The following is a 26186-nucleotide window of genomic DNA, read 5'->3' as shown; positions in this document are numbered from 1 at the left end:
AACTTCTTGGTCAGAAGTCAGGAACGACAGTGCCATGGAGTGTGGTGACATGTGAAGGGTGTTGTGTTGTGTTAGTGACAAAAGTTACGGGTATTTAATTGCTGAGTCTCATATCACAAAATGGAAGTGCAGGGGACGTTGATATACTAAAAGTCAATATTTAAATGCATCATTTAAAAGCTTTACTCAGAGGCGCCTGGTGGCTCAGTCGGTTAAGTGTCCGACTTCGGCTCAGGTCATGATCTCGTGGTTCATGGGTTTGAGCCCCACATCAAGCTCTGTGCTGACAACTCAGAACCTGCAGCCTGCTTCTGATTCTGTGTCCTCCCCACCAGCCTGCTCATGCTCTGTCTCCCCTCTCTCAAAAATAAACCAAAAAATTTTAAAAAAGTTTTACTCAGTCTAGTTGGAGATATTTAAAGTTTTGATTTTTTCCACTTTTGGAACTTTTTCAATAGTGAAGGAAGTGATCATCCAGTTGGTCCTCTTTCTGTGAAGGCTGCTTTGAAAACCATTGCAGCCCCCGTGGGCCGCTTCTCCGGGTGGGGGCGGTGGGCCCAGAGCCTCCAGGGGGCGTCTCAGGGCACCTCTTCAGAGTGATCCGGCTGCTGCGTCCGGGGAGGAGCTGGGAGTGGAAAGCGTGGTGCCGCGTCTCCCGGCGGCTCCGCGCTGAGGGGGCAGTGGGGTCACTCGTTCTCAGTAACACGGGAGCAGATGAGCTGCTTCTTATTAATAATTGTAAACAATATGGAGAGATCAATAATTTCATGCTTAGCTAACCTTTAAAAATACCTTATTACATAATAAACATATTAAAGCAAAGTAACAGAAAATAAGTATTTACTAAAATAGATATGAATTTTTTTTTGAAAATGTTTATTTTTGGGAAACATCAGTGGGGGAGGGGCAGAGAGAGAGGGAGACAGAATCTGAAGCAGCTCCAGGCTCCCAGCTGTCAGCACAGAACCTGACGTGGGGCCCGAACCCACAGATCGTGATCTGAGCTGAGGTCAGAGGCCTAAGCAACACCCACCCAGGCGTCCCTGGATGATGTTTATTATGAACCTAGTGGAGCTGCTTCGTGTTACTGCCTTGACTCTGCATTTATAAATGCTCGTACCCTCGGTCGTTGGCTGCTTTGCGTTTACACACAGGTAACTCTGTAGTCTGCCTTATACTTGTGCTAAATTTCAGACAACTCGTTTGATCCAGGAGTCGTCCCAGGAGGAGCTGGACCTGCAGACTCCGCGTCCCCCGTTCCTGGAGGCCCGGGAGGACCAGAGCCGGCGCGCCTACAGGTACTGTCTGCACGGTGGCCGGCACGTGCTTCACCCTTCGGAGGGCCTTGCGATTCAACCCAACACCTCTGCCACTGGGCTCCACTGTCACCCCGTTTGATTATGACTAAAGGATCCGAGGCCACAGAGCTCAGCCTGCTAAAATTTCTACGGCTAGCTGCTGGCCACCGCCGCCTGTGCGTCTCACCTGCTCTGCCGTGGCGTCCCCTCACCCCGAGAGCCGCCGTGACTGTGTTTGCAGAAAGAACTTCAGTTTTTGTGTGTCTCCTCGTGCAGGGCTCCTCGCGTGCTGCGTCTGCCAGGGCCAGGCAGCACGCCGAGACCGCATTCACGTTCCCGTATTCGTTTCCTCGTGCTTCCGCCCCCTCAGCGGGGTGCGCGGAGCGCAGGCGCAGCCCGGCACGCACGGCTGGGACGTCACTGTGAACAAGAGAAACAGGCTTGTGTGCGATTGAATAGGAGTGTTGTCTTTGTAGAGATAGTCTTGTCTTTATTGTATTTTAGTAATTTTATTTGCCCAAAATACTTTAGAAAGTCTAAACTTTTTCCAGAGTCATTTAACCAAAAATATATTTTACAGTTACTCTTAATTTTTTTTTTGTTTATTTATTATTGAGACAGAAAGAAACAGGGCATGAGCTGGGGGATGGCGGGCAGAGAGAGAGGGAGACACAGAATCTGAGGAGGTTCCAGGCTCTGAGCTGTCAGCACAGACCCGACGCGGGTCTGTCCGAACTCAACGAACCGTGAGATCATGACCTGAGCCGAAGCCGGACACTTAACTGACTGAGCCCCCCAGGCGCCCTTATAGTTACTCAAATGAGCAGCCTTAATTGAGGTCTTTAAACATGGCTAAGATTTTCCAATCTCATTAAGCCTGTCATGTGCGAGAGGCCCAGTAACTTCACTCGCCCATTTCCGCAGGTTTTGTTTTTCATGCATGACCTCGAGTACCTTGAACTGGTGTTTTTACAGGAGACTTTTCTTTACCTTTGGGAGTGTATTGTCCTGAGATCTTCATGAATTTGCAAATCCAGCACTGTGTTCTAGCACTGGTTCCTAATTTGGGGATCCGTGGGTTCCAAGAGAGACACGCAGAGATGGGCTCAGGATTTCTGAGTCTCTCCTGTTTTATTCACACGTTGATCTATTCAGCCAGTGTTCACTTGCTGATGTTTAAGGGAATTTTACATTGGTATTTTTAAGTGATTTTACTCTGATTGATGTTTTCTCCTCATTCCTTTGTGACATCTGCTTGGTTCTCCAGGACTTGTAGCGTTGCATCATTCCTGCATTTATTCAGTGTTTATTAAGAACCTACTAGATTAGTGAGCAAAACAGAAGAAAACCTTCAGTCCTTAGGAGTTGACAGTCTAGTGGAATGATAGCAAGGTGGGTGGGCGAGGTGCATGGCAGATGGGGACAGAGAGACCAGGAGAGGTGCTGGGCGGCAGTTGATGGGAGAGGCGGGTGCTGCTGTCCTGGGCCGGGTCGTAGATTCCGTATCCATTCAGGAGGTGGGGCCCACGGGACTTACAACAGGCCGAGGTGTGGGAGGAGGGGAGGGGCTGAAGACAGCCTCTGGGACCCTGACCTCTGAGCCAGGAGGGTGAAATCACTGCCCCTAGAAAGGGGCCACCCTTGGGGAGCAGGCATGCCGCAAAGAGCAAGACTTGGTTTTGTGCCATCAGGGCTGGTAGAAGACGGGCGGGTCATCAGGGCTGGTTCCGGGGAGCAGGGCGGGTCCTCAGGGTTGGGATGGAGGGAGGGGTCTAGGTGCAGTTGTGTGTGTGAAGCCAGGGAGATGCAGGTCCGTAAAGAAAGGAAGGGCCTTCAAGGATGCACTCTTGGAGGGCATGTCACGGTGTGGGTGGTGGAGACAGACCAGCCTCAAGGTGTCTGTGTGTGATTGTTTGAGGAGAGGCTGTGTTGCTTTTATTGGATTCTCGAGGACTCCGCCCCCAGCACGGTAAGAAATATGAACCTTAGCCTGGCATTTCCTTGTACTTTTCCTCTCGCCCCATCAGTGTGACAAGGTAGAGGGCAGAGCACCCTGAGGGGCTTCCTGGGCACGTGGCCTCAGAGGAGATGTTTCCGTGGACACTGTCTTGGGGCCGCAGGTGTCCTCAGGCGTCTGCTCACCGTCCCCCCGCCGGGTGCGCTCCTAGAGACGGCTCGGCCCCCCCCACCCCCCCACCCCTGTGTTAGCCTCTGTGACACAGGCTGGTGACGCACACGTGCCGGGACCATGAGGCAAGGGGAGGTGGCCTTTCACAGGCAGAGAAGGGTCCCGTCTCCGTGTGGATGGAGGTTGGTCCGGGGACAGGAGCCCAGCCGGTGGCTGTGACGGCCTGGCTCCAGATGGTTCTCTGAGGGCAGGTGATTGTCCACACAACTGAAGTGCTGTTCCGGTGCAGTCCGCACCCGTCACGTGGATTCGTGGCTCAGTTCTGCCCGTGGAGGATTCTCCTTGGCCGTGCCATGATGGGCCTGACCTCATGGTGGGACTGGCTTTCTCCCATCGGTTGGTGAATGCTATTCACTTGCTTTTCTGGTTTTAATGCGCGTGTCCCACAGCGACCTTGGGAACCATATCTGCGTTGGCCCGTCTTCAGATCAGTGCGGGCACTAGAGGGTGGTCCCTGTGCCTGTGCAGACGCCTGGCCCTGGAGGGCCGAGTGCGGGACGTGGCTGGGGTCCTGCGCAGGGTCAAACTTCGAGATGGAAACGCTGGGGAAATAAGAGTAGAGGAAGCTTTCTAAATCTTTTTTTTAAGTTTTTAGTAAAATGTGAATAAGAATTTAGAAATTTATAGGTATTTCATCCTTGAAGTAATTTTGATACATTCTGTAACAACTTAGGAGAAAATAATACTGTACATTTTACTTTATTCAAAACAGACATAGGGAAATGTGTTTTGTAAAGTACTTCATAAACCAAAAGAGTGTATGCACTGGCATTTCCCAGTGTGTAGGTTCAGGAGTGGTTCTGACTCGGAAGCAGTGGAAGGTTCCACAGTGCCTCGTTAGACTTAGTAAAGAAAATAAGACATGATCAGTATTTTCCTGTTATGTATAAAAGAAGCATTTCTGAATAAATAAATATTATGCCTGCGGGATATTGGTATGGGGTTTACCAATATTGAAATAATAAAACGTGTGTAAGACCACAGACCCTCTGAGCAGAATTTGATCCGATGTGATAGTTTCTGTAACAGTTAACGCCTGACGTTCCATGATCGCCGTTGGAGATGGATCTCCTGGTCTCAGTCTGCGGTCTCAGTGAGCTCTGTCTGCTCTCTGCGCTGTGTCCGCAGGTGTGAGTACTGCCACAAAGGCTTCAAGAAGTCCAGCCACCTGAAGCAGCACGTGCGGTCCCACACGGGGGAGAAGCCCTACAAGTGCAAGCTCTGTGGCCGCGGCTTCGTGTCCTCGGGCGTCCTCAAGTCTCACGAGAAGACACACACAGGTCACTGTCTGCCTCGCGCCTGGGGTTGGTGGTTGTCCGTGTGCTCGTGCAGGGGTGCCACCGTCGCCCCGCCTGACCCTAGAGCGTGGGCCTCCCGGCCCAGAGACGCTCTGCGCCTGCTGCAGTCACGGCCCGTGTCCCCCGGGCCCAGGCCACCAGGCGCCTGCTCCGGGGCGGTGTCCTGCTCAGGACATCCGTGCAGGTGGAGGGAGACGAGCCGGGCTCCTGCCCCGAGCCTGGGGGTCTGTCCACACGGGAGCAGGTGTCAGCTCTGTGTGCCTCCCCCCTCGTGCCCCTAGGACTCGCTTGTCTGTGAGCGCCTGCGGACATTTTATGTGGACATATGTTTCCATTTGTCTGTTCACGAGCGAAATTGCTTGGTCCCATGATAACTCTGTGTAACCCTTTGAGTTGATGGGACCGTTTTCCAAAGTGGCTGCACCGTTTTGTTTTCCACCAGCAACGGACCAGGGTTTGATTTCACACTCTCGTCAACACATGACCGCCCCGGGGAGGTGTGGTGGCATCTAATTGTGACTTTGGTTGGGGCTCCCCAGTGACTCGTGGCTTGGGGTGTCTTCTCACGCATTTTGAGAGGTGGCGCTTCTAATCCTATGTCATTTCTTAGATTATTTGCATTATTGCATTATCTAAAGAGTTTTAAAAGTAAGTTATGATTTGCAGTTAAATATATTTTAAATATATTTAATAAGTTTCATATTTTTACTTTGTATATTCGTATATCTGTTCCATGTCTGTATATTCTGTATAAGGCTTTATTTGAAAATACAGACATACAGACGGAACGAGGGAGGCCGTGCAGGGCTAGTGCACAGCGGGTAGCTGGGGAGTGGTTTAGTGAAGTGAGCGGGCGCAGGGAAGACGGGGGGAGGGCAGAGTCCGGAGCCCTGCTGAGGAGCCCGCCGTCTCCGCAGCAGAGAGCAGCCTGGGGGGCTCCTGGCACGAGCGGTGGCTGATTAGCCCTGTGCCTTCGGTGCTCAACAGGGTGGGGGGCTCCGTGCCCTCAGTGCGGGGCAGGGTTGGGGGGCCCCGTGCCCTCAGTGTGGGGCAGTTGGGGGCCCTGTGCCCTCAGTGCGGAACAGAGTGGGGGACCCTGTGCCCTCAGTGCGGAGCGGGGCCAGGGGGCCCTGTGCCCTCAGTGCGGGGCAGGGTCAGGGGCCCTGTGCCCTGAGTAGGGGGCCCTGTGCCCTCAGTGCAGAGCAGGGTCGGGGGTCCTATGCCCTCAGTGGGGAGCGGAGTCGGGGGTCCTGTGGCAGGTGAGGCTGCATGGAGGGGTTTGGGCCCCCACCGCCTGGTGTGGATGAGGAAACAGGTGGATGTGGGGAAACCACCCAGGCGTACGGCCCGCAGCACATTGCCCGCCCGTGTAGCAGGGCCGGGGGCCGCAGAGGACTTGGCACAGGATGGCCACACGCTCTTGGCGGCCGTCTTCACCCGAGTGAGTCAGTAGGAAGACACGCTCTTGGTGTCCGTGTCCTGGCACCAGGCCAGGGGACAGAGGTACCAGTTTTGCTGCTCCCAGAACGTGTCTTGTTTGCCTTCGACGACACAGGATCGCGAGGTGGTGACGTGCGGTGTTCACCGGGTGTCTGTTGTCACAGGAGTGAAGGCGTTCAGCTGCAGTGTCTGCAGCGCCTCGTTCACGACCAACGGCAGCCTCACACGGCACACGGCCACGCACATGAGCGCGAAGCCCTACAAGTGTCCGTTCTGCGAGCAGGGCTTCCGCTCCGCCGTCCACTGCAAGAAGCACATGAAGAGGCACCAGGCGGCGCAGTCGGCTGCGCCAGCCCCGGGGGACGCGGACGGAGGAGGTACTGGCCCCTGCGGAGGGGGGGATGGCCCGGATGCAGAGCCCCCCACCCGTTCCCTCTCTGACGGCCACAGCGCGTGTGCCCTGGAGACGGCGCAGAGAGGGAACAGGGCGGCCTTGCTTGCGGGTGGAGGGGCAGTTTCCCATCGGGGAGGGGCTCGTGCTCCCATCTCGGGCGAGTTTGGCCCAGAGCACAGGTGTGTGTCCTGTCCCTGCCTGCGCACACGTCCCTCCGTCAGACTCTGTCGCTGACTCCCACAGCGCATGCCCCGCAGCGTGTCCACTAATCGGCCCCGCAAGAGCGGGCTGGGTCCCCCAGTGGGCGCAGTCACCGTAGGGCCCCTGATCCACGCTGGTGAGACCTGTTCCTCATAGCACCTCCCACAGCGGCGCGTCCACACGGCTCAGTCGGTGCTGCATGTCCCCGGGGGAGCGTGACGGGAGGTGGTGCGCCCGCAGCCGTCACACGGGCTGGCGGCCCCCGTCTGCTCCGTGTTCAGCTGACCCGAGGTCACGGTTGTCCCCCGTGGCTCCGCTGGGCGGTGAGCACTGGAGCGCTGTCCTCTGGTTTGGGGAAAACGTCTTTGCAAATGTACCTAACCCACCGGGATGATAAAAACGCCGACCTGTCTGCTGCGGACCGCCGCTCTGGTCTATACGGCAGGCCGCTCAGTGTTGACCGTCCCGACCTCCTCCCGTCACACAGCGCCAGCCTCCCACTTTGGTGTCTTTTACCGGAACCCAGAGCCACATGGTAGGGGCCTGACCCGCTGACGGTGTTGGGACAGGGCGGCTGTGTGGCCGACGCCATCAGATCCTGTCTCTTCCATGCACAGCTCCCCGTGTCGCACACCGTTTCCCACCAGTGGCTCTGCCACGTCGCTGGGGTTCCTGGTACTTCAGCGTTGGAGCCGGTTCTCTCCGCGCATTGTTGTCCGCGCTGGTGGGGCCGCCGTCTCCACCCTGCTGCCCCCGAAGCGTTCCAGACCTGGTTCTGTCCTCTGCAGCCCATCTTCCCTCGTTCTCCCCGGGCCTCTCTCTTCCTTCTCTCCTCCTGTTCCTCCCTCCCATCCCTTTATAACCGACGAGGCATCTAGTTAGTTTTTATCACTAATGTGGTGTTGGCTGCTGTCCATTTGGCTAGTCGGTGTGGCTGTTGAGTCTTTATTCCTTTATTCTTTTATATTTTAGGCATCTTTGCACTTCTGGCCTCTCTCTCCCAGCCAGCTCTTTTCCTTCTGTTGGGTTTTGAAAGCACCTTCTTGTTTAGTTAGGGCCTTTTTGCTCATTTATCTTTGGTCTTCTGCCTTGGGCTCTGCTGATGTTCTTTACGTGACGATACATCAGGTTTTGCCCGCGTTAGCGAGCATCTGCGCTTAGGAGTGCCGGTGGCCGTGTGGACGCGCATGGGGTCGGAGCTCTCCGCCGGCTGGTCCTGGGCACCGAGCCCTCGCCGTGAGCGCCATGCGCCTTCCTCCCAGGGACCCTGCTAGGCCTGCCCCTGGACGGACAGAGCTGCACCGAGTGATGCACTCTGACCCGACATACACGTTTAGTTTTAATTTACTTGTTTTGTGAAAACCTACGTTTTTATTAGGATTCAGTCCCTGTCCTGTCCTGTTTAGACATGTGTGTGGAGGAAGAGGAAGAAAATCCCGAGCGAAACCCGTCTCGGAAGGCTCGTCCCGAGGTCATCACTTTCACGGAGGAGGAGACGGCGCAGCTGGCCAAAATCCGGCCACAGGAGAGTGCGACGGTGTCCGAGCAGGTGCTGGTGCAGTCGGCGGCCGAGAAGGACCGTGTCAGCGAGATGAAGGACAGGCAGGCGGAGCTGGAGGCCGAGCCTAAGTTCGCCAACTGCTGTTCCTACTGCCCCAAGAGCTTCAAGAAGCCCAGCGACCTCGTGAGGTGAGGCCGCGGCGCCGCGTGCGGGGTCGGGAGGCGGGTCCCCGGGAGCCGTGGGCCGTGCTGTCGGAGCCAGAGTCTCTCGAGGGCTGAGTGGTGTCCTGCGTGGAGGCTGGGAGCCCGTGTCGGTTTTGGAGCTTCCCAGAAGCTCATTCGAAGGTTGTTGGGAGAGGAGTTTGCTCCTCATTTCTGTGCAACTGGGGTGCGGCGGCCCCGCCTCCGCGGTTTCCGCACATTCCCAAAGTGGGTGGCCGTCCTCCTGACCTGTGTCGGGTGCCCATGTCTGTCACCTGCCGTCATCTCACGTGGACATTTCATCATCTCCCGTCCTCATGGGAAGGAGGGGAGCAGCACAGAACGGCATTTTAACTCATCAGTGTCTCGTGATCTGCTTCAGCCTCAGTCGCCCTTAATCTCACGAAGTGTCTCACGTGCAGGAATGCACGGTGCACTGGGTTGGGTACACGCGCTTTCCGGTGTCCCGGGCGTCTTGGACTGTGCTCTTGTGGAGACGGGGCTGCTCTAGTTGAAAAGAAAAGAAAATGAATTATTTCTTGAAGACGACATGGTGCTAAGCTTTGTACGTTTGCAAACAGCATCAGGGGTGTCCTTACCCCCGGGGGTGCTGGGGTGTGGGGAGCAGGGGTGCAGGCTCAGGCCAGGGCGAGAGAGTGTGCAGTGTCCCTTCCGGGTACCCGGAGGTCAGGTGCGAGGAGGTGGGGGGAAGGCAGCAGAGCGTTCCCGGGGGGAGAGGACCAGGTCACGTGATGAAGCAAAACCAAAGAAATGCACATCCCAGGAGACCGTCCAGTGAGAAATAGTCCTTCCTGCCCCCGCAGAGACACCCTGCCAGCTGGTTCTTATGTCTGTTTTCCGTAAACGTCCATGTGTCACCATTAAGTTCTACAGCTTTATTTTTTATATAGTTTTTACACATAGAGTCGTAGACCTCCTTCCTTGCCGGCGCCTGCACACCTGCCACGTTCTTCTCCGCAGTGACGCGTGCTGCTGCAGGGGACGCCGGCGTCTATTTCGTCACTAGCTTCCCATGCCCAGTCCCAGGGAGCACTCCCGGGTGTGCCCGCGTGGGTGACGGGCCACAGCTGCCGGCCGGCCGCCACTCCGCCCTGCCCCCAGTCCCCTCCGCCTGCTGGCAGAATGAGAACTTGGCTTTTCCGTTCGCTCTTCTTAAATTCTGAGTAGGCGAGCCGTGTCACGTGGCTTTGGGCTGTGTCTCTTCTCTTAGCGGCCTGTGCCTCGTCCCTGCTTCGCTGTGGTGGTTCTGGTCTCATGCTGATTTGTAGCAAGTCTGGTTTAAGAACCGTCAGCCCTGTGTTCATCCATCTTGCAGATGTTTTTGTTTGCTTCTGGGTTTGTTTCTGCTGTTTTTGTGTAGATGGAGATGAAAGGTTTTATTTGGCCGCATTTATTCAGCCCGTACTAATGTATTTTTTATGTATATGGATAGTTACAAATTTAAAATCACGAGGTTGCTTGTAAATGTGTATAAAATTGGAAGTAAAAACACTTACCTGTCAGTGCTTTCTGGTCAGGCACGTGCGGATCCACACTGGAGAGAAGCCATATAAGTGTGACGAATGCGGGAAGAGCTTTACTGTGAAGTCGACCCTGGACTGCCACGTGAAGACGCACACAGGTACGCACGGTGCTCCGCTGCCGCTCGGCGCCCTGGCACGGCGCTTCCGACACAGGGACTTTCAAACGTGCTTTCATTTGTGTTGAGAGAGAAAGAGTGAGCAGGGGAGGGAAAGAGAGACACGCAGACAGTCCCAATTGAGTGCTGAGCTGCCAGCGCAGAGCCCGACACAGGGCTCGAACTAACGACCCTCGGGATCAAGACCTGAACTGAAACCCGTGTCAGCCGCTCAACTGGCTGCGCCCCCAGGCACCTCAATGGCGTTAGTTATTTGCACACAAAAATACTTTCAAGGTCATGGAAAGCTTACAAGTCAGGGACCGTGAAGAAATGGGTATAAAAGGAATTTTGAGTCCTGCCTTGGGAGAAATGACCCAGAAAACACTGAGGAAAAGGAGCCCAGCCTCCGATGCCAGACTGTCAGCTGTCAGTGTTCTTCGTGAGTCTTGAATACCTTTATAAAGAAAATTATTTCTTAGTCTCATCAGGCCAGAGAGTTTTGGTACGTTGAGGTTTTACAAGAACTGGTGATTTAGTCAAGCTGATTGTAGTTACCAGGTAACAATTCTTCTTAGGTGGGGGGAATCTTATAAAGGAAAAACATCTATGTACGATTCCCAGTGGCCATTTTTTCTTCATCTCAGTTGAGGAACTGAAGCTAATTGTCTGAATTAAAGCCCATTGAGGCTCTGCTGCCGGCTCTGCACCCGGGGTCCCGGCGGGTCAGGGGCCCGCGTGCACCTCGGAGCCTCTTCTCTGAGGCTCTCTTGTCGCTGGGCAGTGGCACGTGGTGCACTCTCAGTTAGCGGAAGCGTTGCTCATGTGACTCACAGGGTGATGGTTATGAAACTGATTTTTGTTCCTAGTGGTTGCTTCCCAGCAGAATTGACCAAAAACGTACGAAGGAATGTCACATTTACGTAAAGCCCTGTGATTCCTTTCTGACGGGCTGCTGGCGGCATGCAGTCTAAGTCACAGGGACTGAGCGCATGCTCTCCTCTGGGCAGCGTTTCAGCTGCTTCGTTAGGCGCTGCGCCTTTGGGCCAGGAGGGGCCCTCCCTGGGCCAGTGCCGGTGGTGTTCACGATGGCTCGCACACACTGGCATCCTGGGTTGGCCCCTGTGCATGAGGCTCAGGAAGAAAAGTCTCTGAGAGAGATATGTTCCAGGGCCCCCTGCAGTCTGGGCTCTCCCCCTCCTGTTCCCACCCCATGATCTCTGTGGCCCCAAGCAGGGCTGGACTCCTGGCCTCCCTAGTCCCAGGGTGCCTGCATGGTGACATAGAAGTTGGCATTGTTTTGGGGAGAAGTAGAGGGAAACAGAACACCAGGACACTTCTGTCCCCACCAGCCTCTCCAGGGCCGGGGAGGGGTGTGGCCGGGTCCTTAGTCACCTCCTCGGCCTTCATCACGCCCTGGGCGCAGAGTCCCAGGGACTGACACGTGATCCACAACCGCGGCTCCGCACCCAGGCCTCATCCTCCAGGCGCTCCCCACCTGTGCGGGTGTCCCTGGGGATCCCCTGCGGAAAGGAGGTGGGACGGGCTGATGCGTACAGGTGCCCTTTGTAAGCTGAGGGGCGAGTGCCGGGGCCACGGGGGCGCAGCTGCTCAGCAACACCACCCGGGTCCTCTCAGGGAGAGGCGGGGCGGGCACCCAGGTGCCGTGGGTCCTAGACTCAGACCGTAGCGGGCTCTCCGCAGACCCCAAAGGCAGCACCGCAGAACAGGGGCCTCCTTACAGTGCCTGGGCCCGTCGCCCCGGCCCTGCGCACGTGGTGTGGCCCGCGGGCCCGCTGACCCTGGGCCTTCCCGCAGGTCAGAAGCTCTTCAGCTGCCACGTGTGCAGCAACGCCTTCTCCACCAAGGGGAGCCTGAAGGTGCACATGCGCCTGCACACCGGGGCCAAGCCCTTCAAGTGTCCGCACTGCGAGCTGCGCTTCCGCACGTCTGGCCGCAGGAAGACGCACATGCAGTTCCATTACAAGCCCGACCCGAAGAAGGCCAGGAGGCCCGCGGCCCGGAGCCCGCCGGAGGGGCTGCAGCCCCTGAGCCTGCTCAGCCCGTCGCCCGCCGACCCCGGCGTGTTCGTCATGAACAACTCCGTGCTCACGGGGCCGTTCGATCCGAACGTGCTTCCACAAGGGCTGGTGGGCCAGGCCGTCCTGCCCGCCTCCGTGCCAGGTAAGCGCGGGGCTGGGGCCCAGACGGCGCCTGTGTGCCAAGGGGCTGCGTCCGTCCGTGACGGGCCCTCCTCTCCCTCGAGGGCTGCCTGTGTGGGGCAGGGGGGAAAAGGTACGTTTCGATCTTCGGAGGCGTTGCCCTTCGTCCCTGGCCTTCCCGCCACGGCGTCCGCTTGAACACGTCCGTGTTTGAGCTGCTGTTCCCGGGTTGGCGTGCCCCCCTTGCTCCACCTCCTCACCACCGTGGTGGTGACGCGTGGGACCGGTGACCCCTCTCCCAGGCTGTGTGTGATGCTCTGCAGGCCTCTGGTCCCTCTTGCATCATCAGGGCTGGAAAGTGTGAGCTTTCAGCCATCCGGGTTTGTGGTGCACTTACAAATACAGGGTGAGTGTCACGGCTCGCGGACTAGTCTTCCTGGGTCCCTTGCTGAGTGTGAGACCTGCGGGGCCACTGAAGATGTAACACAGCTGTTGGTTGGTGTTTTAGACCCTAAGCCAGTCAGTGTGATCTCTTCGAGCCTAGTTTCCTGATGTGTTTAAAAGGGATGCCGTTACCGATTTCAGCGGGCGCTACGTGTTGGCCGAATGAATGACTGTGCGTGTGGTGGAGATGCTAGTACTCACGAACCACATCTTGTCCACACACAAATAAAACCACGTACGCAAAACTTCCTGAATGAAGATGAGGGCCTGTGTTTTGTTTCTTCCTAAGAAGCGTCTCCGACGAGCCGTCACTGCCATGCTCTTCCTCCACAGCTGCTGGGGACTGGACGGTGTCCGTGACCGACGGGAGCCTCGCCAGCCTGGAGGGCATCCAGTTACAGCTGGCCGCTAACTTGGTCGGGCCGAACGTTCAGATCTCTGGGATCGACGCCTCCAGCATCAATAACATCACGTTACAGGTGGGCGGCTCGCCGCGCGCCCCGGGCTCTGATTGGTCAGGGTCCCACGGGAGCGCACACCTGGCGCCACGGGCACGTGTTTTCTCTGCAGATTGACCCCAGCATCCTGCAGCAGACGCTGCAGCAGGGCAGCCTGCTCAGTCAGCAGCTGCCCGGGGAGCCTGGCCTGGCGGCCCCGCACGGCGCTCTGCAGGCGCAGGACAGCACGGTCCCGGCCAGTGTCGTCCTCCAGCCCATCCCGGGCCTGTCCTTGCAGCCCACTGTGACGTCTGCCAGCCTGACCATCGGCCCGCTGGCGGAGCAGGACCCCGTGATGACCACCAGCTGCAGTGGTAAGCGGCAGCCAGGGCCCAGCTCGCGGCTCGTGGTCAGGCCTTTGCGCTCAGGCGTCTGTGGCAGGCGCCCCTTCCTCTCCTCGCCCAGCTCAGTGGACACGGGGAGTGTCCCCAGTGCACACGCGCTCCTGCTCTGAGAAGTGTTGCGTTCAGTCTGCGCACACACCTTCCCAGCCGCACGTCAGCCCCGTGGCCCCGCTGCCTTCCTGTTGCGTAGGCGTCTTGTCTTTCTGGATGAGGGAATTTTAGACGTGACCAAGGTTTTCTTCTGAATCTTCTTTTGAAATAACAGTTTCACTAAAATACTGTTCACATAAAAAAGAAAATTACTAATTCTTTTAAACCCAGCTTTGTTTTCTTTCATCTCGTCACGATGACCAGGGACTCAGGACCTGTCTCAGGTGGTGACGTCACAAGGCCTGGTGTCCACCTCCAGCGGCCCCCACGAGATCACCCTGACCATTAACAACTCGAGTCTGAGCCAGGTGTTGGCGCAGGCTGCCGGGCCCGCCGCCGCGTCGTCCTCGGGGTCCCCGCAGGAGATCACCCTGACCATCTCTGGTTAGTCGCTGAACGTCTCCAGCCTCCTTCCCCCGCACTTCCAGTATGTCTTGGTCATACGTGTGTGTGTTTCCAGCAACACCAAGTTTTGTACAAAGCCAGAGCTCTGGAAGTGTCACGCGTATGGGAAAGTCAGGTTTAGTGACGGGCCGTCACAGTTCAGATGAAACCAGATGTTAACGGTGACAACCCTCCCGTCCCCTCGGAGACCACCGTTTGGCCTCCATGCTGTGGCCGGCAGGCAGCCGGAAGCCGCAGCCTCGTGCTCCGTCTTCACGCGCCGTGAAGCTCCAGGCCCGGGGCGCGAGGATGCCCTGGGCCCCTCCGGACGGGAAGAACGTGCCTCCCGGCAGTGGGGGTCACTAGAGGCTGACAGACGGATGCTGTGTGTCGGCCGCGAGGAGGCGTTCCGTGTCCCCGAGCTGTCACGTCCACGATCAGACGTCCCTCCGTTTGTGTTGTGTATGGTCTCGGTCAGCCTGGAACACGTTTCACAGCCGTGCGCTGCCCACGTGACTCTCAGCTGCGTGGTCATTAAGAGTCGTTTCTGAAGTTTGCAGCCCCGGGCAGGGCCCTTACTGTGTGCCCCGCACTATTCTGTAATTTTTACGAATCTTCACTCATTTAATATTAATTTATTCAAGCCTCGGAGCAGCCTTATGAGGCTGTTGTTACAAATAAGAAAAGCGTTTTGCGGGGAGGCGGATCCTGTCCCTGGAGCGGTGTGGCGGCGGAAGGGGAGCATTTTCCCTTCAACTCTGAGGGGCGGGGCGGGGGGCCGGCCAGGGGGCCGGCTGGGTAACGGACTCCCGCTTCAGGGAGATTCCTGCAGAAGTTACTGCTGCAGTAGAAAGCAAGGTTACTGAGAAGAAAACCAAAAGCTTTCCTTTTTAGGGAGTGTCTTTTCCTTTTAATACATGTGGGAAACGTGAAGACCCATCTTAGAGTTTTGGTTTTGCGTGACATGCAGTGATTTTAGATGCTATAAGGCAGAGAAATGAACTTTCAATTTTATATATTTCAGTAACCTTCCTACTTTTGTTGTATACGTCTGAATTTTAACGTTATGGTTTATTTCAAGAAACCTTTGCTGACCCAAGTAGCGTGTCCGCTGTGCCCTCCGGGTGAGGCGATGTGCGAGTCTGTGCAGAAGACACGTAGTCTAGGACTCTTGCTTATAATTTAGAAAACAAATTATTTAGTCTGTGAGTCGTGCTTCTGTTTCTCCTGTGTTTTCCTGTCATCGATCATGTAGATATTTTGCTTATTAGCATATTCAGAAGAATAAAGAAGTGAACCTAACTGATTTTTACAAAATTAGCGTAAAAGGTTCATCCTGGGAGAAAGCGTCACATCAGTTGATGACAGGCGGTCTGTCCAAACTCTGGACTCGGCGCTTCGAATTTTTTATCCTCACTGTTCTGCATCATGAGAGTCGGCAAGTCACAAGTCAGCGTTTCTTATTCCGTTCTGAAAAGGCCAGAGGGAGCAATTTTAGGGCCTCTGCCGAGATTTTCAAGTGTTTTTTCCATTAATGTGTATAATTACAAATGGTCATCCGTGCTAGAAAGCAAAACTTTGATGAAGTTTTGTAGACTCTTATTTAGGAGAAATCGTTGGGTACAAGGCAAGGATCGTCCCCAGGTTCCCCAACTTGTCTCCTGCCTCTGTTATAAAGTCCTCTCCTCTGATGTTTTAGTCCAGTTTTCAGTGAAAAGCCATGTCAGGCAGGGAATCAAGAAAGTGATTCCCACGCACTCTGCCCCTGCACCCACAGGTCCTTCGAACACGGGTCTGCGTTCCCCGTTTTGCCGGTGCTCACGCCCGCCGCAGCGGCTTCGTCCCCTGTTGCCGTGTCCTCAGGTGGCGTGACGCCGTCGATAATTACCTAGCGCCTTTGTCTTTGATGCTTCCCTCCCGTTTAGTCTTGCTTCTGCCCAGAGTGTCCCCACTCTGGCTGGCGGCCAGGCCCACACAAACACACCTAGCCACACCTGCTGGGCTACTGCATTTGCACGTGTCTTCAAGTCAGGTTAAGTTGTAGTCAGCAATGTGTAATTTAAGAGCCTAAACACCGAGCTAAAGTAGAACTCTGGGGGAGCACTTAACAATACTTAGCAGCTTAAAAATAGGAACAAATGCTGTCATTTAGGGAAAATGTGGTTCTGGTCTTCTCATTTTTTCTGGCAATCTTATTAAAAATGAAATAGCATTAATTTTAATGGGATGTTACTATATGGTTAGCGTACTTGATGTAAGTTACCGTGTTACTTTCTGGCGTCACGATGCTCATTTCCAGGTGGGGCAGGGTCTTGCTCAGCTCAGTTCTAATGGAAGTAGTGAGCGGAACGGAAGCGTAAGATTGTCAGCACCTGCGATCGGCGGCCAGTGCGCAGGCGCCACGCTGGGCCCGGCGGTGGCCAGCTGTGCTCACGGAGTGCGCCGCCAAGCGCTTCAGGCCTGCAGCTGCCGCCCGAGCCCCCAGCACGCTGTCAGCATAGTCACAGGGGGGAGAGGAGCGCCACGTCCCTGTCACACATCCCTGTCACACGCCCCGTCACCGAGGATCACGGGGACAGTCTTGTTCCAATACACGAGTCGGCACGTGGAGGCCGCGGCCCAGAGCCACGCCCCGCTGCCCGTGGCTCTGCGCCCCGGTTAGCCCGCTGACGTTGGGAGAGCGCAGTGTGAAAGTGTCATCTTTCGGAGCCGTCCGTGTGCAGACTCATAAAAAAGTACGGTAAAGGAGCTCTAGGAAAATAAACGACAGCGTCACGAGTAATGGCCTGTGGTTTATGATGGCATGCTTGTCTGGTTTTCCTGACCTCGTAGAGGTCGAGTTAACTTCTTAGCCTTCTTAGTTTCCAACTCTGTATGTCATTTTTTTAGGAAAAAAAATTTTAAGTTTTAGACATACTTGTAGGCACAGCTAGGCGCTTTTTTTCTTGCTTGTTTGAGACGCTTTCTTATCCAGTAATTCGTTTCTTCACTAGCAGACTGTATAGTGTGTGCGGTGTGGTAAGAATGGTAGACATCTGGGAATAGAATAGTGAGCAAGGCAGACCTAGGCCCTTTGCACTTGGGATCCTAGAGACTACTAGAGCACAGACACTTACTGTGGAATCTGTAAGTCACTGTGAACTTGTGGCGGTAATGGCCCAGAGTAAAGTGGGTCAGAGGTCCTGGGGGCTTTGACCTGGTCGGGGCTGGGACCGGGCTCCTCGGAGAGCCTGGCTGGGCGTGTGGGGGTGTCTGTCTACCCCTGCCATTGGCTGACATGTGAAATGAGGCCTGAGCCGTTAGGAACTGTGTTTGAGTCCCGTGTTGGCGGATCCAAAGTCTGGATTCCTGGCCCCTGATGTCCCCACTGTGTCCCTCAGGCCAGAGTGAGTGCTTGTCCCGCTCCGGCGGGGACCGTGTTCTCCAGCCTGCTCCCCTGGGGTGCGGACCAGGCCTTCTCCCCGGAAGCTCTGTCTGACTGTCTTTCTGAATCCCGGGCAAATGGACGGAAAGAGCGGTAGTTTTAGGTGTTCGTTCTCAGCGGAGCGGTTTTCTGTGCTGCCTCGGGGGTCCTGGGTGTGTGTTGGGGCAGCAGGTAGTTTAAAGTGGGAGATGTTCCGCTGCGGAGGGAGAAGCGAACAGCCGGAGGACAGGCACCCCGAGGGCCCCGTGCCGGCCGCTGCTATTCCGTCACGCACTGTCATCTGGCCAGTTAGGCAGGAAGTGCTTTCCCGGCGATCGCCTTCGCCCAGAGCCTCCCTCGCGGGGGAGGGTCTCTCCGTGCCGAGAGCTGACGGCAGCCAGCTGCACGTGGGAGTCCGGGGTGTGACACACTCATGCTTCTCTAAAAACAACAAATGAGCCCTTTTTCCCCTCGGGCTTACTGTTTCAGAGCCAGCTGAGAATCCTTCTCTTTTTGATGTCACTTCAGCTTAATTTGGTGCCTCATTCAAATTTATTTTCCAAAGAATTGAGTGAAATAAAATAAAAATTGAGCTCAACGTAAAAACGTCTGTTTGGTGACATAATAGCAGCTGTTATGAACCCAGGATTAATGTCAGGTGACCAGGTCAGTGATCCCACGTTCCCGTGTCCCTTCGGCATCTTTGAATGGTCCCAGATACAGGAAGAGACTCCTCCCACGCTGAGCGTCTCCGGCCTCCATGGCAGGCACTTGCTCTGACAGGTGTGCGTGTCCGCTGGCTCCCGGACGACGGGGGAGCTGACCCGTCAGGACAGGTCGGGGCAGCACACACTTCGTGCAAGGGCGGCATTTTCCTGCGCGTCAGAATCCCTCCCCGCCCGGCTTCAGGCCACGCCCTGCAAGAATTGAGACCCAAACGACATGGACACATGACTTCCGGCATGCCTCGTCTGAGAAAGACAATAAACTAAAACCGCTCAGTGTTTTTACACCACTTCTGCTGCCAGCCAGCCCTTTAGACCAGAGCAGGCTGGACGCGCCCGTGACCTCTCACTTGTAGCTGTCTCCACCTTGTTCATGGGCCGAGGCCCCCAGCCCCTGGGGCGGCGTTGGCGGGAAGGGTGGCACCTGCCAGGGGTTGTGAGTCAGCGCCTCCCATGCGGGGCAGCAGCAGGAGCCCGTGCTTGGGGTCTGGCACGGAACCGAAGGCCATCTCTCGGTGTGAGTCTGAGGGCGTCTGTGACACCATCGGACGCGCGTGCTTGTCTCAGGAAACAGGTGATGCAAGTGCCCTCTCGGGCCAAGGGGGCTGTTAACAGAGACTGGAGTGTGGCCCAGCTTTTTAGGGGATTTATCTCAAGTGAGTAGTATCTTTTTGTTCTTACCCATTGTTAAGATAATTGTGATGAATAAATTGAGTTATGCTTCCAGTGAAAAAAAGCCATTCTTTCTTTCCTTTCTCTGGAAGGTTATTTTAGCCTTGGTTTCTTCTGGATTTAAATATGATCAATTACTAATTTCTCATTGCCCACTTGTTGGCCACATTTTATCATTAAGGAGGACATTCTCCCCACTTCCTTCTTGGGAATGAATGGCCATACTATGCATCTCCCTGTTCCTGTGACCTTTCTTGTCTCATTTTTATTTATCTAAAGGAAAGAAACTGATCTCACATTCTTTAAACTACTTATGAAACTTTCCAAATTATAATTAAGTTTTCCTTAGAAGCTATGAAACCTTATCCCAACAAAGATTTAAGACAGTGCTGGGTCTGAGGACCATGAGGCACTTAGGAATCCTTTGGCTGCTCCTGTTTTTGGAGTTCAAATCGTGGGCTGAAGCAGGACCTCGATCTGGGGTACAGCCCGAGGTTCGCGGCTTTGGAGCCAGTACGTGGAAACTGAAAGAGATTCATGTTGAGAGTGTTTAATTTGAGTTAAAACTGGCTTCTGAGCTTTGAATAAATATTTTTATATAATTTAGAACTACATATTGAACAAATTCAGTTACTTAATTTCATGCTGAAGAAAACTTGATTTTTTTCCTACTCACATCACCTGTTTTCAGACCATTTTGAGGACTGAAGTTGTAGTTGGGCTGAGACCCTCTCTGTGGGAAATGTCTCGAATGAAGCAGGCGCACTCCGTTGGAGCCGGACGAGAGCTCCAGTGCTGTGTGAGGTTGGGGTCTCCGCCAGGCCACGCGTCGGGATTCACGGCAGCTGACCGGCACGCAGGCTTCCGTTGTCTTGTTGCGTTTCTTGTGCTGCACAGCCCTGGAGCGGGACCCTCTCCCGACGTTAATAATCGCCACAGAGAAAGATGCTACTGGTGTGGGGGGGAAGAGGTCTCGTTCAGTCGTTATTTCAGGGATTGTCTTACTTCTGGTGAGGTTTGACTGGAGCCTTGGCCATGTGAGCAGCGGTGTTGGCTTTGCTCTCTGTAGATGGAGTCCTGGCGAGCCTGACCTGAGTCTCCATCGGGCGCTTTGACGGCCCAGCCCCCATCTTCTGCTTAGTGATTGTGACCCGACATCAGTTCACGTGTCTGGTCATTGTCATGTTTTATGGGATCCTTCTTCATCTTGCCTACTCCCGTCAAATCCTGCTGGTCTGTGAGAAGAAGGGTGCGTGGAGGTGAGGTTGGAACACGGCCTGCTCTGTGTGCTGGTAGCTGGGGTGCCCAGAACGTACGCCCTCTGCAAGTCCACGGTCCCCAGGCCTGAGCGTGGCCCAGCAGGTGGCCCGGCGAGGTTGTCTTTGGAGCCCTGGCGGCTGTGCGGAGCGGAGTCCTCGCCCCCTAATGGTTATACTGCTTCTGAAGGTTCCAGGTCTGTGCAGCACAGTGCAGGACTCCAAGAGTGTGGATCTGTGCAGGCACTGTGTCTGGGGGACTCCACGTCCAATAAGTAACCTGGCGTCCCTGCTGGGCCCTGATCAGAGCAGCGGCTCTGGACCGATGCCACCCAAGTCCCGACAGAGTATCCGCAGGAGTCTCTTTCTGTTCTGTTTTTACACCTGATGAGGAAATAGCGTTTTCAGCCTCTGCTTCTGCTCCGTGTATCTGTGGCGCTGAGCCCAGCGGCTGACCCTGTGGCTGGTCAGTCGTGCTTGTGAGCTGACTGGGAGCCTAGATCGTGAGGTCTGTGTGTGCGTGTGTACACCATGTGCATGTGTGTCATGCTTACAAGTGCAACCTCAAAAGCGTGTTTTTGTTGGTGACGAGCGCAGGCCTCTGATGCTTCCGCACCCCACCCTCCCGTCTGCCAGGCAGGTGCATGAGTTCCTGTTTCCTAGAAGGAAAGGGCTTCTTCTGCCTGATTCTGTCCCAGATGTCTTCCCCCTCTTCTCATTGGCTACCAGGGGAAAGTATTAAAGAGTCTTGGTGTCTTTTCCAAAGAAGAGAAAGATGTCACAAAGCAGAAGTTAACGTTTGTAGGGTGCATGGGGTTCATGTTGGCGCAGCACGCATACAGAAGGTGAAGGGGCGGCCTCAGCAGAGATGGTCACCTGAGCGGGGCACGGTGCGCGGGGGCCACATTCGGTTCGGTGCCTTCAGCTGCTCTCTGGTCCTCGATGGGGACCGCGTCCTGGAAATTCTCGGCAGTTTCCTTCTGCCCTAGCAGAAGTGACTAGTAGTGACTAGGACCGTAGGGTGTTATTTTTACTCTTCTCTTCCTGTTACTCTATGTTACACTTAAGCGGAGTGTATTTATGTGTATGAAGATATTTAGAAACCATAGATATCTAACCGTAGAATTGGAACAAAAGCTTCTCTGATTGTCTTGATGCAGTTTCCAAAGTGGGGTGACATAGTGCCGATGTGACAGACGCAGCTCCCTCCTGTCCCAGCGACTCAGGCTCATGTAGCTTCGCCACTGACGTGCTCATTCCTCCTCTTTTGCAGAACTTAATGCTACAACTGGAGGCCTGCCTTCGACGACACCCATGTCCCCATCGGCCGCATCTACGCAGAACCTGGTGATGTCGTCCTCAGGGGTGGGGGGGGACGCCAGCGTCACGCTGACTCTGGCCGACACTCAGGGCCTGCTCTCCGGAGGACTGGACACGGTCACACTCAACATTGCTTCTCAGGTAGAGCACAGCCTTGCCTTCATGGAGACTACCCCTAATTTATGGTTTCCTGAGTATGTATTCTGAATGTCTGTTTCAAAATGGAACTGGTTTTTTTCCTCCCGATTAAAATACAAGTAATATGTTAAATGGACAAAAAGAACAAGAAAATGCCGGTAACACAGAAAACTTCTAAAAAAAAAATCCTCCACCTGGGGGCGCCTGGGAGGCTCAGTGGGTTGAGCGTCTGACTCTTGATTTCTGCCCGGGTCATGATCCCAGGGGCATAGACTCAAGCCCCCGTAGGGCTCCGTGCTGCGTGCAGAGCCTGGTTGTGGTTCTCCCCCTCTCCTGCCCCTCCCCCGCTCACATGCACTCACGCTCTCTCTTCGTGTCTCTCTCTGATGTCACTCTCTCTCCCCATCTCAAAAAAAAATCCACTACCCAAACAGAACCAGGATTAGGATTGACGCTTCAGTGTATATATCCTTGTAAACCTTCATGCGTTAATGTTCTATAGAAATGAGTTTGTGTGTGGGGCACGTAGCAGGACCCTCTGCTCTTTCCCATCACTGATTTCAGGAGCACAGAGGTTTTCTGTCGGCTGTGCAGCATTCAGTTCTTGGGGCTTAATTGGGGGTGCTCTGCCGCGCTCGGGGCCCCCCCAATAGTGGAGGGTTCTCAGGCTCACAGTCCCCGTGTCCTCAGAGGAGCCAGCGGGTGGGCTTCCTGGCCCGCGGGCCATGCGTTTTGAAGGCTGCGTTGAGCTGGAACACCGCAGCACCTCTCAGAGTTTAATTAGAAGGAGAAGCCACGATAACGCATAATTAGGGTTTGTTTATTTCGAAGAACCTGGTTCCCCTTTGGGCCCAGCTGTCCCTGGACCCAGCTGTCCCCTGGACCCAGCTGTCCCTGACTGTGAGAACAGCATCAGGAGAGAGAGTGCGTTTGGGCAGCCTGATCACTCTGCTCCTGATGACTGCGTGCAGAACGGCATTTACGGGGCACCCGGGAGCTCCTGGCCCTGTCATGCCAGCCGCACGCGGCTGTTGGCTGTTTTGACCCTGCACAAGGACTTCCCTCTTCTAAATTCTAGTTCTTTCCATCTGTAAAATAGAGACGTTTCCCCGCCTTGCTCCCAGGCCAGTGTTGAGCCAGTTTCTGCTCGGACAGGCACAGACTGTGAGCTTGCCACGTGCTCCCAGGCTGTAAGTAGCCGTGTGGGGGCCCCCGGGAAGCCGGGCACCTGTACGTGGCTGCTGTGTTTCCTTCTGGATGCAGGATGCAGGGGGCTGGATTCTTTTCCGGTGAATCGCTGTGTGTCGTTACTTTCTACCTTGATCCTAGTCCGGCTGTCACAGGGCTGGGCTTGGGTCGCCCGTGACCTGGGGCCGGCGGGCAGGGGAGGGAGACTGCACAGAAGGGTGCCTCCTGCTGCTCACACGACAGACTGCGGCCCAGGCTGCCTTAGTCCATCTTCTCTGCCCTTTGTCTGCCGCTGAGCTGCATGCACGGTGACAGCTGTGAACATGACCTTGTACTCCAGGCGCCATTCGGAGACCGAACTAAGTGTTTTGCCACCTTGCCCTTGACCAGTGGTGGCCAGCGCTCAGGCATGGGGACGCGACCACATCTGAGTCTGGTGACTCCCTGTCCGCCCCCCGGGCTCCTGAGTGGCCTGTCTGCACGCAGTAGTTACAGAAGTAGCCGTGAGCTGAAAATTAGTCAAGGTACATGTTTTAATGAAATGTAATGCCTTTGAATAGGTTTGATCAGAAAGAGCCCGGGAAGCCATTCATTTTCTGATTATGGGTTTATTTTTTGCTTGTTAAATTAGATCATTTTGGTTTTTGCAACAGCAGAATTACAGATCGCCAAGAGAAATCTTTTCTATCAGCTGCCAAACTTGTATTCACAAAGATTTAATACTCTGAAAATTTGAAAAAAACCAGAACAGACCTGTCTGAGCTTTAGAAGTTACTTTTCTAAATGTAATGAATTGTTGTACAAACAAAATCATCATTGTCAAGAGGTTAGTGAACACATGCGGAAGTGCTTATAAATATGTAATTTATTAGGATTGGTTATGACCATAAAAATTTGACCCGGAAATCAAAGGTATTTGTGAGAAATTAATATTCTAGCAGTAGTGGTTGGATATAGGTGAGCTATAAACGTTGAACGGTGTAACATTAGTCCCTCAGAACTCTGCACAACATTGACTGCAGTGGGGCAGTGAGAGCAGGGGGAAGCCACACGCCTGCAGGTGACTGTCACCCAGCACGTGGGACATCAGGGTCTCCCTAAAGGCACCGAGTGACACAAGAGTGTAAACACATGAATTATAATTTAGGGAGGCGTCCTATTTAAAAATAATCCACATTTTTTTGTATGTCATTTTTTTGTTTGGCTCGCTCTATTTATAAAGTCCACAGAAGCAAATGGTTCTCAAAACAAAGAGGTGTCTTAAGTAGTTTACTTTTGTAATATTGTTAGTTTGTAGCCAAGGGTCAAAGTTGGGAAAAACACATTTATGTAAGACCATAACTAATCATCACTTAAAATTTGCAACTAGGGGCGCCTGGGGGGCTCGGTTGGTTTCGTCTCACTTGGGCTCAGGTCATGATCTCACAGTTTGTGGGTTCGAGCCCCGAGTCGGGCTCTGTGCTGACAGCTTGGGATTTGTTTTTCTCTCCAGACGTTGGACTGTCTGGGGGTGGGGGTGGGGGTCAGGCCCAGGGTGTGTCCCTGCCGGGCCACCAGACGTGACCATTCTGCAGCGTGAAGGGAGCGGTATGCAGCCATCTTCCCCACGAGGGGGGATAGCGAGCAGAGATCTCTGTTGGTACAGACAGAACTTTTCAAAATATGCCATGTCCACGTATGAGATGTTGATCCACGGAGATACCTCAAATAGCATCAGTTCGTTTTCTGTCAAGGTGCCTGCAGAGAGCAGAGCCTCCGAATCAAGTGAAGAAGCTCCTTTTCTCTTGAATCCATGATGATATCCTTGGGAATTTATATTCTACCCCATCGCCTCCATCTCCCTGTCTGCCTGAGGAAGTGTCTCTCCACAGGCGGACCTGGAATTCTTCGCGTCTTCTCAGTGCATTTTCCACCACCCGCCCCTGCCCAAGTCTCCGCCGCATGGGAGCTCGGCCTGCACCGTGTCCTGAAGGCACAGAGCACCTCTTGTCTTCAGCCATGGGGGACCCGTGACCTGGGCCACGTGCCGTACGGCCCAAGTGCTCTTGGAGACTCCTGGCCCCTTCGTGCGTTGATGTTGGTTCTTGCGTCCATGTGTTTTGCGTGCACGTTCTGATCGTGGGTCTGCTGTGGTGGAGCTTGCGCCCGTCTGCCAGCCCACGCTGGGCACGTGCCACGTTTGCGGGGCTCCCACGCTGGAGCATGTGGTCAGCGTGCCGGGTGCAGTGGGAGGTGTGCCAGAGCAGGGGAAGGCTCCAAGGAGCTGGTGCAGCGTAGCAAAACGGGGTGTGTGGTGTTTCGGGGGGTGGGGTGAAAGCTTATTTTGAGGGAGAGAGAGAGAAGGAGAGTGGTACAGAGGGGCACAGAGAGGGAGACACGGGATCCCAGGCAGGCTCTGCACTGTCCGCACAGAGCCTGATGTGGGTCTTGAGCCCATGAACTGTGAGATCATGACCTGAGCTGAAACCCAGAGTCTTAACACTTAACCCACTGAGCCACCCAGGCTCCCCTCAAATGTGTTTTTTGTTTGTTTTGTTTTTTATTTTTATGTATTTATTAATTTTTTATTAAAAATTTTTTAGTGTTTATTTTTGAGAGACAGAACGTGAGTTGGGGAGGGGCAGAGAGAGAAAGACACAGAATTCCAAACAGGCTCCAGACTCTGAGCTGTCAGCGCAGAGCCTGATGTGGGGCTTGGGAACGGTGAGAGCATGACTTGAGCTGAAGTCAGACACTTACCCGACTGAGCCACTCAGGCGCCCGCCAGATGTGTGGTTTTATGATGCATGTTTACAACTTCGTTGAGATACAATGTGTGTACTGTAGTGTCCGCTCGTTCATTTGATGTGTACAGTGTAACCGTCTGTAGCAGGTTTACAGAATGGCACACCCATGACCACACCTAGTCTGGGAACATTTCATCCCCTCAGAAAGAAGTGGGGCACCATGAGCAGTTCACAGTCACCCCCGTGTCACTCCTGCCCGCCTCTTGCTGTCTCCCCCGCCCCTGACAACCACCAGTCACGGTCCCCTTCCGCAGGCACGCCTGTTTGGGACACGTCCTGTGAGTGGGTCTGCTAAGGCCTCCCTCAGCGTCTTCTCCCACAGCTCTCCCTTCTGGGGGCCGATGAGAGGACCCCTGTGTGGAGGCACCCCGTCCCCGCTTTTGGTCGCCGTGAGCGTTCATGCGCAGCGTTGTCATTTCTCCGGAGCAGAGTCCTGGGGCGGAACTGCTCAGGCACCTGGTGACCCTCTGGTACTTTCTAAGGGCCTGCCAGTTCCTCCACGGAAACGCCCGCCTCGGAGGTCTTTTAGCCCCCCCCCCCCCCCCCCCCCCCCCCCCC

The 26186-nt window shown here is 54.7% G+C and overlaps 1 protein-coding gene across 1 annotated transcript in view; it reads left to right on the top strand.

The window, feature by feature from the left end:
• ZNF236 (zinc finger protein 236) overlaps window positions 1-26186 on the top strand; it is a 91404-nt gene that overhangs the window by 58115 nt on the left and 7103 nt on the right. The window contains exons 17-27 of the mRNA XM_029922764.1: window positions 1195-1298; window positions 4615-4766; window positions 6389-6601; window positions 8226-8508; window positions 10059-10162; window positions 11978-12343; window positions 13099-13244; window positions 13336-13576; window positions 13961-14140; window positions 21470-21710; window positions 25951-26017. Of these exons, the coding sequence (XP_029778624.1) occupies window positions 1195-1298; window positions 4615-4766; window positions 6389-6601; window positions 8226-8508; window positions 10059-10162; window positions 11978-12343; window positions 13099-13244; window positions 13336-13576; window positions 13961-14140; window positions 21470-21710; window positions 25951-26017 (2097 nt within the window). The remainder of the gene's footprint in view (window positions 1-1194; window positions 1299-4614; window positions 4767-6388; window positions 6602-8225; window positions 8509-10058; window positions 10163-11977; window positions 12344-13098; window positions 13245-13335; window positions 13577-13960; window positions 14141-21469; window positions 21711-25950; window positions 26018-26186) is intronic.

Source organism: Suricata suricatta, chromosome 14 (assembly GCF_006229205.1).
Source record: "Suricata suricatta isolate VVHF042 chromosome 14, meerkat_22Aug2017_6uvM2_HiC, whole genome shotgun sequence".
Lineage (NCBI taxonomy): Eukaryota > Metazoa > Chordata > Mammalia > Carnivora > Herpestidae > Suricata > Suricata suricatta.
Note: the sequence above shows the minus strand (reverse complement) of the source record. Positions and strands in the feature narration are given on the sequence as shown.